Below are 20,473 nucleotides of genomic sequence, written 5' to 3'. Positions count from 1 at the left end.
CCCTGTTATAACCCACTCCCCATGGGGGTGCGCATCCTCTTTTCCATACTCTTTGCTGCATCACCATCAGCAGGGAAGAACCAAATTAGCATCGTTAACGTGCCCCCCACACACCGCCCCTATGTCTCTGGGGCAACACCGGAGTTCAAATCGACCCCAAATGGTAACAATGTGTGACAAGTTAATTCAGAGTAATTATCCTGGGTTAGGGTTAGTTCGAGAAGAGAAAATATACCAAGTAAATGTAAAATAATTTGTGGTTTGTTAGTAAACAAAACAACTTTCACAGTACTTTTAAAGGATCTTACCTAATTAATATCTTTCAAATGTAGACATAGGTAATAACAGAGCAAGCCTTTCCATGGAAGACATCGAAAACTCTTGTGATGTGTCATTTTTATTACTGCGAAGTTCAAGTAGCGATTGCAATATCAGAGCAAATGATAGTATTGATATTTATATTACCTAATACTGGTATTTTTTTTTTAATTTTAAAGAAGTACGATTTGGTCACCATTATCTTTTATACTTTATTACATGTGATAAAGGCCAAGTTCAAGGCTGAACTTAATCTGTCCAGCTTGAGTCTCTCCTGGTAGGATAGCTGGAGGAAAAGGACTTAGTTAAAATTAATTATCCTAGAAGAGGAGTCAGTCCTAAGAGAATAAATCTGACACAGATACTTTGAAAAGTTACTGAACTGGGGTGCAGGGGAAAATGTAGACAGATTGTCTTTCTAAACATCTGCATATGCATATCTGTATGACTCTAAATTTAAATGCAGCACAGCCTGCTCAAGGTTTTAATGATTAAGAATTCAAAAAAATTATTATAATCAACAAAATTACTGTTATTTTGGTATTTAAAAATAGCACAGAACAGTGGAAGAACCAAAACTGATATCATAATCACTAAAGCAAGTAAATGACTGTTTTCAATGGCTACTATACATTAAAATGCAACTTAAAAGTTCGTATGTCTGATGTGAAAGCTGTGTCATCCGGAATATTACACTTAAACCAGTGACTCCTAATTCTAGGTGTACATCAAAAATATCCCCACCCGTGGTAATTCTGTGGGTTGGGCCCAGGCATCTATGTTTTTCAAAGTTTCTTAGGTGATTCTGACACACACTGCTGGTTAAGAGTGACTGTCTTAGACAGTATTAAATGTCATTACACTCAACTCCCAATGTACTCCATTTCGTCACAACAAAATGTTAAGATCTCACATGCAGAGATGGTTTGCTTACAAATCCATTGCTAATTTCATCATCTCCTTGGGCTACATTTTATTTGATGAGTACCACTAAATAACACTTAAAAAACACTTAAACTTTCCTTCTCACACCACCTGGAACAGTTATTTAAAACTAAGCACTATGAATGAGAGTTTAAAAGGTAAAATTTAGATGTGGGCTGAGACTAGGTGTTTACTTTGAAAGTAAAGCCATCGATCTGCAGTATGGAATAAAAGAAAGGAGTGAAGTTAGGATAGAAAAGAGAAGCTAGATGGTTATCAAATTCCTTGTGAAACATGTCTTTGTGGTATGACTTCATTATCTTATTTGAATTATTTTATTAACTCACTCTGTATGCTCATGTTCAAATAGAAAGAAAAGTATTCCTTTAGGCTATAAACTATTCCAGATCATGGATTTTTTTTTTCTTTTTAACACCTACAGCACCTGGTATTTCTAAGTGGTCTTCCATCCAAGTACTAAGCAGGCCCACCCAATCCTGCTTAGCTTCCAAGATCAGACGAGATCAGGCGTGTTCAGGGTGGCATGGCCGTAGACCTAGGTCATATAATTTGAAATAATCTATGTAACTGCTACTCCCACTAATATTAAAAATCAAGAGCTGAGTATACTATTTGGATATCATGGGCTAGTTTCTTAACCTCAATTTATTTTCTTTGATTTCTCATCTATGCATTATGAAAAACTAAAGTTTATCAACATACCTTGGGTCAAGAAGACTCTGCAGAAATTTGAAAAGCAAAACCTGGTTCTGAATAAAAAAAGAGTAAAAAATATAATATTAAAACAAATTCTTCAAACTATGCCATGGTAAAGAGTAACTATAGAATATCCCTTTAAAATAAACACACACATGTGATTATTTCCATGAAGCCCTCTGTACAGATCTAAGAAATTCTAAAGAATCATTTGGAGAGCATTTCCTCTCAGTAACTCTAATCAGTGTCACACATTTGATTTTGAGTGGAGAAGAAACACAAACACCTTGTTACCACAAAAAAAAATAAAAAATAAAATAAAATAAAAAAAACAAAAAACAACGACAAAACCCTATACTGAGACAAAACCCTGAGCAGTTCCCAACATGAGGATGCTCTGAACTGCTCTGCTGCTCGTGAGTTCTGGCTGCACTGATGGGTTCACACTGCTTTACCTAGTGCTTCTTGTGACAAAGACTTATCGTGAGATAGTTAATCTAGGTAGGGTGGGAGTGTGAAACCCCAATAACCACCACCACCAAAAAAGCTCATTAACTCCCCAATATAATAAACTACAGAAGAGATGGCAAACTGCAACACACTAGCAATTCATATGCCATGAAATCTGGATTCTATTTCTTCTACTTATTAGCTTGTGACTTTTTGTAAGTCAGACTCTCTTATTTATTCAGTTTACTTTTGCGTAAAAGAGAACAGCAGTATCTTTTCTACTCTCTGCACAGGATAGAGGTGAAAATTAAATGAGATAAACCTTAGAATACCATATGACTATTAATAATGTTTCTGAGGTCTGAGGAAAGCTAAGCAAAACTTATCATAGCTTAGTTTTTCTTTTTTGACCCACTTAACCTTCACCTATAAAAAGCAGGGAGCCCTCAAGACTGAAAAGGACTGTCATTTAGAATATGATATTTTAAATATGTTTATCAGTCTTTGATTTTCTATCTTCTCCCTGGCCTGTCACTTTATTTTATACGACTCCTGGTTATAACTTAATATTCTGGCTTATTTTTTATTCTAAGAATTCTGAAAACAATGGTTAGAGACATGTTACTTGCCATCAAAAGTAAAGGCACTTTAAAATTTGTACAGGATTCTCACATAATCAATAAAGCTCTGCAATAAAAGAAATAGTTCATTTCTTTAAAAGAAATGTGTAAGAATACACAAACTTTCCATGGTCAAATAGACAATCTTTTTTTTTTTTTTTTAAATCCATGACATTTCAGCTTTTATACATTTGCCTGATGAATGACATTATGTATATTCATTTTACCTAGCCTCTCTACCTCTAAATATCTTTAGAGACTATAGGAAAAAAGAATAGTGCAATAGATAATCTTACATTTTAAATGACAGTAACAACACTATGAGTAGATTCATCAGAATCGCTGACTTTTAAAGGGTGTAGAAATTCTTTTAAAGGGTGTAGAAATTCTGTGGGTTGAGAGTAGTTTTAGAAGAAATGTCTTCCTATTGCCCCTCACTGGACTGAGTTAGATGACCCTCCACATACTTCCTCAGTACCACGGGCAGTGCTCTATCATCATTCAAGTCCAATGACTCTGCAATTGTCTTCTGGATTATTTATCTTCCTTGAGCACAGGCATACATTTACATACTTTTGTATCTTCAGCACTTAACAATGCTTTTGGCCCACAGCAGGTACATAAATATTTATTGACTTAATTAACGAGTCTTCATCTTGAGTTAATGGGCCTCATGATGCTAGACAACCAAGCCTGATATCTGGGAGTCATTTTTAACTCCTCCCACCATGTTCAACTAATTTCTAAGCTCTACACATTTTACTGTCCTCTCCACTGCCACTTAGTCCTGGTCCTTGCCATCTTTTGCCTAGACTTTCTAACTAGTCTCTCTCCTCCATTTGTTCTCTTTGCCAGTACATTTCCACACTATAGAGTTTATTTTCTAGAAGGTGAATCTAATGATGTCACTCTTTTGCTTAAAAAACTTTAGTAATTGTTCAGTACACAGAAGATACAGTATAATTTCTTAGCATTACATATAAGACTTCAATATCAGGTCCTGAAACTCTATTTTCCAGCCTCTATACTTCTAACTCCTCCCATCCAATCTACCTTTTATAGTTTAATCTATGCTTCTTCTACCACTGTCCCCACCACATCATGCTTCACATAAGTCTGACCATTCTCTGAATAAGCATGTTGCTTCACGCCTTCAAGTATTTACATACATAGAGCACTTTATCTAGAAAGCCCTTCCCAGTTCTCTGCCTAGAAAATGGATACCAATCATTCAAGACCCAGTTCAGGCTCTGAGAACTCCTGTCTTACTTTCTCGCACTGTCTGTCACCCTCTCCTCTTGTTCCTGCAGGACTTTTTACATATGTCTGCTGCAGTGTTCACAACATCATACTATAGTTATATAAGTGCTTGTCTGTTCCAGAGGGGGAAAAAAAAAAGATTGTATTCTTATTTGCGCCTCCCAGGGCATACCACACTGTGGTACAAAGTGGGGCCACAATAAGTGCTTAAATGAATGAATTCTATATCTTTGTCTCCCATGCCAGCTGCCTCCCACTCACTTCTCTGGTTTCTATCTTGCATATCTATCACCTATTACTGTTATCACCACTTGAGGACTCTGGGTTGTGCTTCATGTCCTTCTCACTATCCTATTCCCTACCTCTATCACTTGTAGTGACAAGTGGAATACTAGGTCCATTAAATAGTACTTCGAACTGAGCATCTCAATATTCAGCATTAATATAGGTAAGATTTTAGGTAAGATTTTCCAACAAAAATTCTAAATAGTCAGCATTAAACCAATTTGAGAATAACAAAAGTCTGAATAAATAACATGAACCTCAAAGAGAGCACAACTATCGTTCCTATAGCAAAAGAAAATGCGGAGTAGGGGCCTGAGGAGAGAATCTGCTCAATAGGATTTCTAGAATAAGGACTGGTTATGGTCCAAAATTGTTTCTGTGATGTTAATGTGTATTATACACAAAGATGAACTCCCTCATTTCTAGAATCAGATCATCACGTAACTGCTCCCAAATACAAACACACACAAACACACACACACACACACACACACACACACACACACACGATGTGTAAATGGCAACTATTAATTGAGGAAATTACTACAACCAAAAGTTCTTAGGTGGATATGCAATAATTGTCTCTCTACTAGGTATTTCTTCCCAATGTATTTTTATATTATTTACCTGAAGTTTTTTAATGACTGTTTCAATCTGTTCAGAAAAGTGAGTAGCAACCAGTTCTGCAGCTTTACAGGGCTTCAGGGACACAAGTTCCTAGAGTAAAAGAAAAAGATAAAACCTTTTTGTTAAATCTTTAATGTTAATTTAAATTGAATTTCCATAGATGTGAAGCATGATCATCTACCTCAATATTTTTATGAGCTTTTACACTGCATTTCGAAAGACCTTGATGTAGGGCCTCAATTTAAAGGCACGTTGTAAATGAGCAAAATTTAAAATGTGCCACATAAAAAATCAGATTTGATATAAAAGGTAATTGAGAATTCTGAAAAAAATAAAAGCATTAAAACTCTGGATTTAGGCCACGATATCTGCAGGATGATCAGAAGGAACAAAAGCTTCCCAAAATCCCCATCAGTGAATTTCGCCCTTGAGCCTAAAGCAATAACTTGAAGAAATGAAAAAAAGAGTATAGTTACAATTTCTCTGGTGAAGAATTCTAAAACTTTACTTCTGATGCCTGGAAATATCTTAAGAAATCAACTTAAGGTCATAAGTCTTAACTGAAACTTAGAGCTTGACCACTATTAATTAACCACTGTTAATAAGATCTATTTCTGTCAAATATAAGACTTCCAATTTGTCCTCTCCTTAAACTTTCCTAGACACTACTGGCTACCCTTTATTTCTTGAAACTCTCTTCTTACGCAAATAAAATGGAAAGAACAAATATAGATCAACATGGTATTATCAAATAAAAATTAGGTAAGTTAGTGTGACTGCAAAATTCATGGTATATCTAATAATTTGTGTTAGTATTTGTAGATTAATAATGAGTTGACACAAATAACTGTGGTTTATACTACTTTCACAGAATACATCTCAAAACAGAGAAGGCACAACTAATCAATATTGCAGCGAAAAGTGGGACATTACTACTGATCCGCAGACATTAAATAGATAAGAAACTATTGTGAATTAATTTATGTCAAGAACTTGAAAATTTAGACACAAAAGATAAATTTTTAAAAATATATAATTAAATAACTGACTTAAGAAATTGAAAACCTGCATTAATTTTTGACCACTAAAGAAAGTGAATAGTCAAAAACCTTTCCATATGGAAAACTCTAGACCCAAATAGATTCACTGGTAACTTCTGGCAACCATTTAAGGAAGAAAAATTCCAACATTAATTAACCTCTTAAAGAGAACAGAAAAAAGGAAACCTCTTAAGCTCATTGGATAAGGCTAGCAAAATTCTGATACTGAAACCCAGTAAGACAATATAGGAAAGAAAAACTACAGAAATTAATCATGAACATTGATACAAACATCCTAAATAAAAACAAAATCAAACAATATCTAAAAAGAATAATATACCAGGATCAAGTTGTATTTATTTATCCACAGAATTCAGGGCTGGTTTAATAGCAAAAAAATTTACCATAACAATAGAATAAGGGAGAAAAGGTGATAAAATTCTTCCTTAAGAAAACTATTGACATAGTAGAAATAGAAGACTTCCATAAAAATCCTTACAGTAAATACTGTACTTATGTTGGAAATTATAAAATTGCATTAAAAATAGCACTGTTATGCTAAAAATATAAAGTTGTGACAGCAAATCTAACAAAGGATGGAAAATCTCTAAGAGAAAGTTATAAAACTTTATAAAAAATATTGAATAAAGAGTTATAACACATGGTTATAGATTGGAAGACTCAGTATTGTAAAGATGTCAATAACATTCAAAATGATTGACAGATTCAATGTAATCCCTGTCAAAATCATAAGGTTAAAAAATTTTTTTGTGGAACTTGACAAGCTGGTTCTAAAATCTATTTGGAAGTACAAAGGGTCCTGAATAGCCAATACTCTCATAAAGATAACAAGATTTATCATAAAACAATGATATTTAAAATACTTCTGTGGTACTGATGCAGACACAATAAATAGACCAATGAAACAGAAGAGGGCCCAAAAACATAGACCAAGCATATAGATCCTTGATATACTTATGACAAAGTAGCACTTCTGAGCAATGGGGAAAGACAACCTTTAAAACAACTGTGCTAGGAAAATTGAGCAACAATATTTTAAAAAATTAATTGGTCTCCCATCTCATTCATTATAAGAAAACTGCTTTCAGGTGGACCTAAGATTTAAAGTTGGAAAAAAACAAAACAAAACAAGAAAGCTTTTTGACAATAATATAAGACTTCTTTAGTGCAGAAGAAAAAAAAATGATTATTTTGACTTATTTAAAAAAAAAACTTCTTAAAAAGAACCATAGAAAAAAGCCATGGAGTGGAAGAAGATATTCACAACATGCATCACTGAAAAAAGACTAATATCCAGGAACACATAAAAAGCTTCTATAAATCAATAAGTACAAAAGACATTATAATAGAAAAATGGGCAAAAGACATAAATAGGCACATCACAGAAAGGAAATTTAAATGACCAATAAATATGAAAAGTCTATCAATCTTGTTAGTAACTAGGATATGCAAATTTAAAACATAATGAAATATCATTACATGTCCACTAGATTGGCAAAAGTTTTAAATCTAGCAAGGATGTAGAGCCAATGGAAAATCTCATTTAATGCCAGCACCTGGTAAAGTTTGATATTTATCCCCATTAACTGGCAATCATAGACCCTGAACAGAGATTATTGAATGTTAGCATGCCTCAAAACCACTTTGAGAGCTTATTAAAACATATTGTTGGGTCCTATCCCCAGAGTTTCTAATTCAGAAGGTCTAAATTGAAGACTGAAACTGCATGTCTACCAAGTTTTAGCTGATATTATAATGTTGGACTGGAGATCAAACTGAGAACCACTGGCCTAGAGAAATGCATGTGGCTGTGCTCAGATGTGTATCGAAGAATGATTATGAATGGACTATTTTTAATAGTCAAAAACTAGAAACAACTGAAATGTTCACTAATAGTAGAATGGATAAACTATGATATACTCGTAAAATGGAATATTACACAACAATAAAAATGAACCACAGCTACATACAACAAAATGTACAAACTTCTCAAAATATTGAGGAAAAAAAAATACAGAGTATAACTTCATTTATATGAAGTTCAGAAACAAGCAAAATAGAAATAAAATTTGTAGGGATGTAGGTATATGCAGTTAACAGTAGTAGAAAGGCAAGAGATTATCAGAAAAACCAGGATAACAGGTATATCATGGGAGGCAGAAGATAGTGATTAAGAAAGAATACATGGGAAGTCTGAGGTATTAAAAATAACTATTGTTTGGTCTGGGCCTGCAATGTTTGATTTTAATGTTTTATTAATCTGTATATTCACTTCATGCACTTTTTGGATATTTTTTATATTTCACAATAATAAATATTTTTAAAAATCTAATGGAACATGTTTTGTCCGGATTGGAAAAACCATCTTAACTGGTGATTTTTTTACCTGGAATCCACAGATCCAATCTAAGAATGGCTTTTCAGAGGTCTGTGAATCCCTGAAATTGTAAACAAAGTTATGTATCTGTGCACATGTACATTATGAGGGCACAGGTCCAAATCCTCCATTAGATTCTCAAAAGAGGTCTATAATCCCCAAAGTATTTAGGACCACTAATCTATACACTGAGTATACTGTCAGGAAACTTTATTATGAGGACTTTTACCCCTACCGACTTAATGTTGATTTTATTTACATTACTAAAGCCACAGAAGCCCTTCAAACAAAAGTCTATATATTTGTAATCACAGTCTTAAGAGTTATTAAAAAGTTCAAGGTGAAAAGAATGTACAGATGTGAAGAAAACAGTCAGCAGAAATAACTGTTGTGCAGCAAAAAAACTTCTCTCCAGTGTGAGTTTTCTGCTGAGTAGTTTGTTTGCTCATTGATTAATTCATCACGTTTCACATTACGCAGAGAGACATAGCTTCATTTTTGGATGTCTGGAGCCCATGTGCTCAAACCACTGCATAATGCAGATGAAGTGAAATGAAGAATGAGCCATAATGTAACTATGGAGACTTAAAGGGGATGATGAAAGGAAAAAGAATGCAAAATGATTAAAGAAGAGAAGATATAACTCAAAATAGGAGGTTTTCTTGGGTTCTTGCATCAAGATATACTCATCTTGTCGTTAGCAGAAATATCATAACATTAAATAACATATGTGTGTGTGTGTGTGTGTGTGTGTGTGTGTATTCTCAATCCTATAGATGAAAGTGTAGAAATTACTTCAGAACACACATTTGATGACCGACTTTACCTCTTTCACACCAGATGTCTTACATAAGATGTTGTTCACTTTTCTGATCTTTCTAAACTTTACAACCATCAGGAACTAGAACAAAGTGTTCAAGTCATATGAAATGTTTTCTGAGTTTCAGAGCTCATCCTTTCTTATCATTTTAATATGTACTAAAAAATTTAAAACATGTCGAATAACCATATCTTTCACTGCATCTCTAAACCCATCACCAGAAGTTACCCCATCACCTGATCCTTACTATAAGGAAGAAGAAATAAACTTTTTGGATATAAATGTTATATCCAAAACTAGGATTACTTCAGCACCTTTTGTCACTGCTTTTTTCAATAATCAGTGACTCATAAAACAAAATTTAAAAATACAATATGAAAATAATTGGACAGTCTGAGATGCATTCTAATCACATGTTCATCACACATTATTAGTCTCTCCATTCAGACATCTAGAAGTATGTTTTTTAAAAAGAACTTTTGTTTCAATGTCAGCTCTTGAATTCTTGTAAAACAGCATGCATAAACAAAATCAGAATTATCATCCTGTTACAGAAGGAAAGGAAATACATGAGAGAAAAACTCATTGCAGAAATGTTTCTAAAATTCCATTGGGTGATTGGTAGGGGATGGCTCTCATTATGTATTGGTGAAAAAGACCAGGAGTACTCTCAGAATCATTCTAAAACTGCTGTAAAAAAACCACTAATATCCCAGTTTGTCAACCAGCTGATTGAATGTGGGTTATTTTCAGAATTCATGATATAATAAATTGTATATGACATAGGCTTTATGAATATAAATATGAGGTGGAATAAATTATCTGAAAAAGATGTTAATCGGCAAGTAAATCACCTTAATAATATGACACTTGCCATTGCTTAGTTAGCATAGCTTAATTCGGGAGATGTCTATACAAGTGAGGAAGTTTAAAAAGTTTTGTTGAATCAGCACCTCAATATGATCCATTGCTTTCTGCCACACAGACTGCTTCTCCTCTGCACTGTGTCCAGGGATAGATAAGATGTTGTGAATGTAGTTAAAGACTTCTTCCTAAGGAGCACAAGACAATATAATTTATTCATTAATTCACTCAAGCAATCTATGGTCACTCTTTACTATCTGTACCAGTGTTGATAAATATCTATCGTTTGGAGATAGAAAATCTTTTGGAAACAACTGATTAGTGGAAAACTGACACTAAAGAGAAAAAGTAATTGTTTAAAATTTTAGGGTAGATTCTTAAAAGCTGCAAATCTGTTCCAGTTAATTTTGGTCTCATTTTCATTAACCTAATGAGGGAATATCATACTTTTGTCTTTGGTGGTCCCTGTTCACATTCCCAATTTCATCTCAAATCACTCTTGCCCTTGTCTATTGTGCTCTACTTATACTGATCTTCATTTATATGATCTCTATTCAGTTCTCTAAATGTGTCAAAATTCTCCCCTACCTCGGGGCCTTTGCATAAACAGTTCCCTAACCCTGAACACCTTTTTGTTGCTCTCTGCTTGACTGACTTCCTAAATTCCAAAGTCACTTTATGTCACTTCCTCTGAGATTCCTTCCCTGGCTACTCTGCATATGGCAGTTCCCCCATTATCCTCTAATGTAAAATCTAGCTTCTCTTCACAATTTGTAATTATATATTTGGTTTCTGTCGGTCTCTACCACTAAACCATAAGTTCTAAAATTGCAGGAACTATATCTGTTTTAATTATCGCTGTATACTTTGCTAATAGGTGCTCAATAAAAACCTACTGAATAAATGAAATGAATCAGCAAACACATGTCCAAATATTTCTACTGAACAGTTATACTTACTGAATAGTTATATCTACTCAATGGAGGGAGGGAATGAGTAAGAAAAAAGGGTAAGCGGGCTCCTAACTCACCTCTCTTAGTGGGTCACGTAAATAGCAATCGATAATTTTGTCATATTGGTGTTCTCGTTCATACATAAATTCACAAATTTGATAGCTAGAACATAAAAGGAAAAACTTCAGTGTATCAAACAGGCAAGTGGTTATTAACTTATTGTTTCAAAAAGTTTGCTCAGACATAGAAGTTAGTATTAAGAAAAATAAATAGAGTAAATGTTATTTCTAATGCTAAATGAAGTTACAGTATCTAAGGGGATGAATATCTTTTATTCCTCTAAATACAGGTTTAATATGCTGAATACTATGTTTATAATATATTTCAAAGCTGGGTAGAAAATAAATGTTAAAGCAACAATGTGTCAATAAAAATACTTAATATATTAGATATCAATTAATTATTTGATGTTTCTATGTTCAGAATTAAATGTCAAATGAAATATTCAACAAACTAGATAAACAGTAGTGCTAAAAAATAGCACCTTATTTGCTTTGTTAAATTCTGCATTGTTTATAATATATATATAAATAACTGTCAAACATCTATTAAATAAAATGAGAACTGTAAGTAAAAAAGTAACTAAAATAATAAATCGTAAGATTGTTAATTCATTTTTATACTAAAACAAACGTACAAACACTTTCAATTTACTCACTGTTAATTTCTGCAAATTTAACTAATTTCTAGACGTGAGAGGCAAAAACTTTCACACTTAGGTTTTTGTTGTTATTTGCATAGTTTTTCTTAATTAAAAAAATGGCAATGCATAAGTATACTGGGCTTCAAGTTAGAGAAATGTAATTTAATAGTTGTATTAACTAATACATGGCTTCGAAATGACTTACAATTCTGCTTTTTCTGCCATACGAATGAGCCGACTCTCTTCAAATTGAACTATGCCTCCAGCCTGCAGCAATTCTAAAAGGACCTGAACATTTAAAAGTAATGAGTGAAAACACCTTGGAATCTACTTTTATTTACTAGATCTTTAAGAGTCCATTCAGCCACATAAACCATAACTTTTTCCTTTTGTCTTAAATACTTGCTGATGATTTTGGCTTGACTTTCACATGTATGATGGGTTAGACTGCCATTATAGGGTTGATCATATTGTATTTAAATCTTACAAACAGATAAATGACTATTTTTCAAACATGGAATGCCACAGTGTTTGCAAATAAAGCCTTATTAGAATATCAAACTGATCCTCCAGTAAACTAAAAGTGTCCATATATACACTTTCAAGAAGTGAATTTTTGTCTAGTACTTTTATGTCCTATGGTTCTCACGGTTCTTTGTCTTATGGTCCATAGGTAGTATCCATGTTTACATGTTATTTTTTCTAATAAAACATTGGGGGTTTTCACAATAGCATTATTCACAAGAGCCGAAAAGTGGAAACAACCCAAATGTCCATCAATGGATGAATGGATAAACAAAATAGGGTATATACATATAATGAAATATTATTCAGTTTCGAAAAGGAATGAAATTCTGACATATGCTATGACATGGATGAACCTTAAAAGTATTATACAAACTGAAATAAGCCAGTCACACACACACAAAATACTGTATGATTCCCCTTATAGAGGAACCTAAAGTCGTCAAATTCATTGAGACATAAAGTGGAATGGTTGTTGCCAGGGGTTGGGGGAGGAGGTAATGGCGTGTTATTGTTTAATGGGTACAGATTTTGTTTGGGAAGATAAAGTTCTGGAGATGGATGTTGGTAATGGTTGTACAACAATGATAACATACTTAATGCCATTGAATTATACATTTAAAATAGTTAAAGTGACTAATTTTATGGTACATATATTTTATCACAATAAAAAACAAAGAAAATCATTGGGGTTCATATTAATAATTTTAACACACTAAGTACCTAAAATGAAAAAGGTGACTAGGATGTTGTGACAGATTCAACAGTATTTTAAAATAAACCTCAAAATACAATAGAATTGTTATGTAGTCATCAGAATACGAAAAAGCTCTCTTTTGCATTTAAGTTCAAGATCCAGAGAAACAGGACCCTTTTTAGAACTCCAGGAAACCATTCACCAAAGTATTTTTCTAACGTGGGAAATTGATTACTTTTAAGTTTAAAAAAAAAAAAAGGCAGAAAAGAAATAAAACCTATTCAAACTTTACATTTCAGAACCCTAAATTAATCCATTTTGAGTAGGACTACATACTGTTATGTAGAACAACTATGGAGTCAACCCCATCAGATGGAAGCCTCAGTAGGGAGTAACATAATAGAAATGCCATTGCTGGAGCCAATCTTACCAACTCACTAGAGCTGACTGTTACATTTTCAGGAATTTTGTAAGTCGGCTGTTAAAAACAGCCATGTTATAAATTAAATTATATAAACTTACAGTTAAATAAATTAAATTAAAAATGATGGTAATACTCAAAACTCACCACTTGCCAATTATTTTACTACATTTTACTGTGTATTCTCATGAGGTTAGTTTCTATAACTGTATCTGTATGGTGGAACTATTACATAAGGGTGTGGTACTGTGCATCTCTTCCCAAAGCTTTGCTCAGTGACATCATGTTGGTAGGCTGAAATCAGCCATGGTGGGAGTACTTACACCATGGAAACTGGCAAATGCTGTAAATCACGGCTTTTCACATTTTTAAAAGGTTGTAAAACAAACAAAGAATATGTGACAGTCACGAATATGTGGCCCACGAAGCCTAAAATATTTACTCTTTGGCCCTTTCCAGAAAAAGTTTGCTAATCCTTGGTTAAGAAAGTGAGGGAGATGGTATTAATAAGGCAATCAAACTTAAAAGTGTGCATGTGGTAGTCATCACATTGTGAATAGCACAAAAAAATGAAGGAATTATTTTTTAGTATAAAAAAACTGTTATCTGATTCAGCAAAGAAGTCGCTTCACTGATGAATGAGTGACATTTTGACATGCTTTCATTGTTGCACTTTCATCTTACTCATTTACATAAAAGAAAGTATCAACCAACATTCACATCAGAACTGAAGAGCCATTAGTTAAACTTTTATCAACATTCCACCAGAAAACACTAAAAAATATCACATAAACGAATTCCGATTTTTTTTTGAGAAGGAAATGGGTTCTAAGTTTCGACTTTGAGCAATTTTGTCAGTTTTCTGTTATTTCTAAAATGAGTAGAAAAAGAAACTAGATAATCTCAAAGGGGTCTCCCAATAATAGAATATTACTATACAATAATTATTTTCCAAGGTTTGGCTTTTACATTTAGATTTGGTTTTTATTTCTGTTAAATTTAGATATTCATATAAAAAGTTTTAATCATTTTATATAGCAACACCATGCAAATCAGTGGATCAACAGAGAATTAGGAGCAAAATTGAGAGGTCCACATTACTGTTTGTATTCAATATAATTTAAGAGATAACTACAATTTTAGCAGCTGTTCTCTTCCCTGAGGTAGTCTGCAGCAGTCACTGGGCCACAGCTGTGCAGAGTAAGGAGTCACTGTTACTATCCAATGTTTTTTATCTGAATCTCAACCTCTCAGCCATGGACTACTACCATAAAAAATCAATATAGCTCTCAAAGTACTTAATTTTTGTAGCTTACCTAACAAAAATCTGGCTATTGATTTTTAAATGGGTTGACTTTCTTAGTGCTCACAATATCATGGGTAAACTTTTAAAGAATCCTACTCTTAGAAGGGACCCTCAAGGAAGTGGCAAGTGGTAATCAAACAGTTACTATCTCACAGTGGTTAGTGGAGGGAGAGGTGCGTTTTAGTCTCCAGAAATGGTTAGCCCTAATGCAGTGGGGCTAGAGGGCACTCCTCAAAAGTTGAGTGTCTCATTACTCAGGATCCTGCGGTCTTTCTGGTTCAGGGCTATAGCAGCTAAGAATGGTTTTCTCAAATTAATGACACTGGTGGAAAGCAGAACACAACAGGTGCCAACTGTTTCTACATATGGAGAAGGATGAAGTGTTGTTCTTTTTGGTATCAGGCTAAATGCAAGACAGGTCCAGCCTGCCTAGGAATTTAGTTTGATATAAGCTCCTTACATATGTACTTGTAACAACCATCCACACTATTTTCTGGTTTCCACTACCTAGTTAGTATTAAGGTTTGGCACAAGTCATTTTCCCCTTATGCCTCATGAAATCTAGCACAGAAGACTTCTTTCTGGCTTACTCTGTGGTCTTTCCTACTCTCTAGCAAAAAGGAGTTCTAAGAGTTCATACCTGCTGTCTTTCAGAGTGTCGGGAATCATCGTCGGGACTACAGAGGAATTCAAGGACCTGGTCAAAGAAAAAGTATTTTTTATTGGATTCCAGCATGCGCACCATAACACTGTCACAATGAAAACAACTACCCTTTCTATATCACGCATTCATTGACACTCGGCCATAACAAATACCACAGGTGTATGGAATCTTCTCAACTGAGTGGCCATAGTACATGACGCAGAAGAGTCAGGTATGCTACAATTTAATACGTATCTTACACACATTTTTACTTTATGTTTAGAAACATAACTAGAAGGCAGTGTGATCTATATACCTTAACTTTAAGATCCTTAATACTACGGACCAAGCGAATCATGAACTTTGGAGTCGGGCCACTTAAATTTGAATTCTAACCTTATTAACATTTATTTGTAATAATAACACATTAATAACACATGACTCTTCACCTCTCCAGGCTTTATTTTCCTCAATGGCATAACAACTATACCAATTTCAGAGCTATTGGGAGCACTGAGTTCATACATAAACATAAAATTCTGGCATGCAGCCTGGCACTATGAAGAGCTCAATGCTAATTTGTCATTAGCATTTATCTGCAGGTAAAAAAGTATTTTCATTGCCACCTGTGGATACATAGGAGCTATTTAACTGGGATTAGGAGATGACATTCACAGTCAAACATCTGTAAGTAAATTCAGATTTTCTAAAAGTAATCCCTCCTCTAAATGATCAACACAGTAGTCTTACTGCCAATGAGGTTGGTGATTCTTAAATTGGAAAATTCTTGAGCAAAGAAATCTAGGCAACTTGGAGCAACAGAATAATTGAGAGAACAGAATCTCTATAAACTAGTCTCAACAAACCATACTCCTATGATACCAAATTACTAGGCAAAATCATACTACCCAGAGACATCATTGAAAAAAAACTAAATTAGACCCAAATCAAAACCTTAACAGGCTTCTCCATGATACGACACATATCCTATAGCCTATTAAGAAACCGTGAAATCCAGTGAACTTTTCTATGAACAGTAATAGAATAAAGACAATTTAGCTCTCATTGTTACAGATACTCACCTGATCAAAGAGGGTTCTGTTTACAAACAAGGTATTATCAGGCTTTGCAAGCTGCCGGGCAAGGAATGTGAAGAGACAACCCACTTGTGAGGGAGTAAAATCTGAATTCTCCACCATAACCTGACAAGCAAAAGAGACCCTTTATTCAATACACCATCTGGTTTGAAACAAACAAAAATGTACAATGAGATGCGAAGGGGCTCACTGCTGAAGACTCATGAAAAAATTCTTTTATTGACTGCAACAATTGAGTTCAATACCATTCAGAGAAAGAGCATGACTATCTGCACGCTCTGAAAGGAGCATTTAGCGACTTTTTAGCACATTTCTAGGCGCGGCTTTTGATGAGAAATGAATTGTTAGGTAACTTTCAAAGAAATATTAATCATGTTTCTCTCTTGAATTCTTAAAAAAGAATCCTACTAAACTTAAAGTAACTGCCCGCCAACACAGGGAGTTACTTTGGGGTTTAAAAGTAAGGTAACTTGAGAGTGAAGGTATCCCAGAAAAGAAGTCAACTAACCCATGCAATGAAGCGAATGGCTTCTGCCTTGTCTATAAGCAGTTTTCTGAACAGATGGTTTGGCATAACAGGCTTTTTACAACCACAGAGAATTATCGAATCATAATCATTCCACTGCTTTAAGTAAGCTATCCTCTCCTGAGTACCTACTATGTGTAAGATGCTACAGTAGATGGCTTCGAAGTAATTATAAATGAGAATGCATGGTGAGACAGGTAAACATACTTTAAATAAAAGGAGTAATGTCATTAGCACTATTATAAAGGAACAAATGACTATAGAAGCACTGTGGGGAAAATTCAGTTCGACTGTGGAGAACTAAAAAGAAATGAGAAAAGTACTTTTTTTAAACTAAGATTTAAAGCTCACGTGGAACCCATGACAGGGGAAAATGTATAATCCAGTTAGAGAGACAAGTGTCAGCAACAGCATGGATGTAGGAAAAGATGAGTTTGTTTGGAAGAACTATGGGTTTCATCAGAATGCAGCAGGATACATGAGGAGGAAGGAGAAATTAGATTGAAAGAAAAGATTAGGCCTCAAATGTCTTTCTAAAAATTCTAAAACTTATTCCATAGAAAACTAGGGGGTGCGGTGGGGCGGGGGCGGGGGGGTGTGGTGGCTATTAAAGGTATTCAACCAGGAGAGTTGTTCGTAATCAGTACTGTGCTTAGTACATTATCCTGTCAGCAGTGTATAGGATAAAATAACAGAAGGAAGAAACAGAAGGGCGAGAGACCAAGATGCATGTGACTGAAGGGGTTCATGGTAGAGAAGAGGTTCTGAACTAGGGCAGTGATAACAAAAAGGGAAGGTGCAAATGACACTGCAGAAAGAGAGGAAACAAGACGACTGGGCACATATGTGGAAAAGTGTGGCTAAAGGAGGAGTAAAAACTGACAAATCTTGAGCCTGAGAGGCAGGTAGGATAACAATGCCATTAGCAGAGAGAATGCAGAAGTTTGGGAAAGAAGAAAATGTACTGTTTTAGACAGCTGAATTTATGGAGGCAATTCTACAACAAATTAGAAAACAGTATCCTCTTATTAGCGAAAAGTCCTCTGTTCCCTCAGACTATTCTCCATTCGAAAATAAAGTATAAGATTTTTCTTATTATAAAACATTTCCTTGGGGCCTAGCTTTTGGCCTACCTTTTCTTACTTTGCTAGCAGTATATCCCTTTCTTTTACTCTTCCTGCTTTTGTCCAGCAATCACAGCTTGCTCACATACATAATTGATCATACCTTCATCTTCAATTTTTGGAATAATTTGAGAACAGGTATTAACTCTTTAAATATTTGGTAGCATTCATCTTTGAAGCTGTCTTGGACTTTTGTTCTTTGGGAGATTTTTGATTACTGATTCCATTTCATTGCTAGTAACTGGTATATTCAGATTTTCTATTTTTTTATAATTCAGTTTTGGAAGTTTGTACATTTCTAGGAATTTATCCATTTCTTCTAGGTTGCCCAATTTGTTGGTGTATAATTGTTCAAAGTCTCTAATGATCCTTTGTATTTTTGTGGTGTCATTTGTAACTTCTCTTTCATTTCTGATTTTATTTGGGCCCTCTCTCTTTTTTTCTTGATGAGTCCGGCTAAAAAATTATCAAAAGTTTTTTTCGAAGAATCAGCTCTTAGTTTTATTGATTTTTAATTGTTTTTTTAAGTGTCTATTTCATTTCAGGCATGAGCAACAAAAGCAAAAAAAAAAAAAGACACTACATCAAACTAAAAAGTTTATACACGGCAAAGGAACCATCAACAAAATTAAAAGAGAACCTACTGAATGGGTGAAAATATTTGCAAATAATATATTGGATAAGGGGTTGAAATCCAAAATACATAAAGAATTCATTCAACTCAATATTAACACAACAATCAGATTTAAAAATGGGTGAGGACCTGAACAGACATTTTCTCCTAAAAAAATATAGATAATTCATATAACAGGCACATGAAAAGATGCTCAATATCATTAACCATGAGGGAAATGCAAATTGAAATCACAATGATATACCACTCACACCTGTCAGAATAACTATTATCAAAAAGAAGATATAACAAGTGTTGGTGAGGATGTGGAGAAAAGGGAACACTAGTGCATTGTTGGAGGGAATATTAAGTGGTGCAGCCACTATGGAGGGTTCTCAAAAAATTAAAAATGGAAGCACCATATGATCCAGCAATCCCACTTCCGGTTATTTATCCGAAGAAAATAAAAACACCAATTTGAAAAACCATGTGTATCCCATGTTCATTGCAGCATTATTTACAATAGCCATGATATGAAAGCAACCATCTATAGATAAACAAATAAAGAAGATGTGGTATATACACACAATGGATTATTACTCAGCCATAAAGAAGAATGAAATCTTGCCATTTGCAGTATAGACCTAGAGGGAATTATATTAAGTGAAAAATAAGTCAGAGAAAGACAAATACCATATGATGTCACTATTATGTGGAATCAAAAAAACATAACAAACAAAGCAAAACAGAAACAGACTCATAGAAACTGAGAGCAAACTGGTGGTTGCCAGAGGGAAGGGGGTTGGGGAGTAGAGGGAACAGGCAAAATAAGTGAAGAAGATTAAGAGACACAAACTTTCGGTTACAAAATAAGTCATGGGGATGTAAAGCACAGCATAGGTAATATAATCAATAATATTGAAATAACTTTGTAAGGTGACAGATGGTAACTAGAATTATTATGGTGATCATTCTGTAATGTAAAAAATATTGAATTGCTATGTTGTACACCTGAAACTAAAATAATATTGTATGTTAACTATAATTCAATTAAAAGAAATAACAAAACAAACAAACAAATCCTCACAGTCTCTACCTACAGGGAGCTCAACTCCAGGTAGGAAAATATATGTGTAAATACTTACCATACAGTGTGCCAAGTGTAGCATAAAGTTATATGAACACAGACAAGGGGCAAGCTAATCAAACTGAAGAGTGGGAGAGGACTCTAAGAGTTTCTCGTGGATGATATTTGAGTTACATCTTGGAAAACTATTAGGCATTTGCCATGCAGAAAAAGAGAAGGCAAAGGCATGACAGGATAAAAGAAAACTCACACAAAGAATATAAGCCTTAAAGATGACAAAGAAAGCTCAGTGAATCTCAATAATTTCAGACAGTTGAGACTTTCGTAATGACGGGGGCAGTTATAGGGAAGTAGTCAGAGACCAAAAAAATATAGAAGGATCTTGGATGTCATGTAAAACAGCTTAGATAGGTATGGCAGAAACTAGTACTTATGCTCCAACATCTGTTCCTCCC

At 34.2% G+C, this 20,473-nt stretch overlaps 1 protein-coding gene and 1 pseudogene across 5 annotated transcripts in view; both read right to left on the bottom strand.

Moving 5' to 3' along the window:
* VPS8 (VPS8, CORVET complex subunit) overlaps positions 1-20,473 on the bottom strand; it is a 232,022-nt gene that overhangs the window by 89,378 nt on the left and 122,171 nt on the right. For all 5 annotated transcript variants that reach the window (XR_003044270.1, XM_006925797.2, XM_015599949.2 and 2 more), the window contains 7 exons: positions 16,654-16,773; positions 15,569-15,625; positions 12,185-12,267; positions 11,354-11,438; positions 10,413-10,511; positions 5,202-5,291; positions 1,966-2,012 (listed from right to left, as the gene is read on the bottom strand). Coding sequence is in view for 4 of the 5 variants with exons in the window: in XM_006925797.2 (XP_006925859.1) it covers positions 1,966-2,012; positions 5,202-5,291; positions 10,413-10,511; positions 11,354-11,438; positions 12,185-12,267; positions 15,569-15,625; positions 16,654-16,773 (581 nt within the window). In the remaining variant the exon portion in view is untranslated. The remainder of the gene's footprint in view (positions 1-1,965; positions 2,013-5,201; positions 5,292-10,412; positions 10,512-11,353; positions 11,439-12,184; positions 12,268-15,568; positions 15,626-16,653; positions 16,774-20,473) is intronic.
* On the bottom strand, positions 1,676-1,798 carry LOC112474210 (annotated as a pseudogene).

The sequence above is a fragment of the Pteropus alecto genome, unplaced genomic scaffold (genome assembly GCF_000325575.1).
Source record: "Pteropus alecto unplaced genomic scaffold, ASM32557v1 scaffold88, whole genome shotgun sequence".
Classification (NCBI taxonomy): Eukaryota; Metazoa; Chordata; class Mammalia; order Chiroptera; family Pteropodidae; genus Pteropus; species Pteropus alecto.
This window is presented reverse-complemented; position numbering and strand designations above follow the sequence as displayed.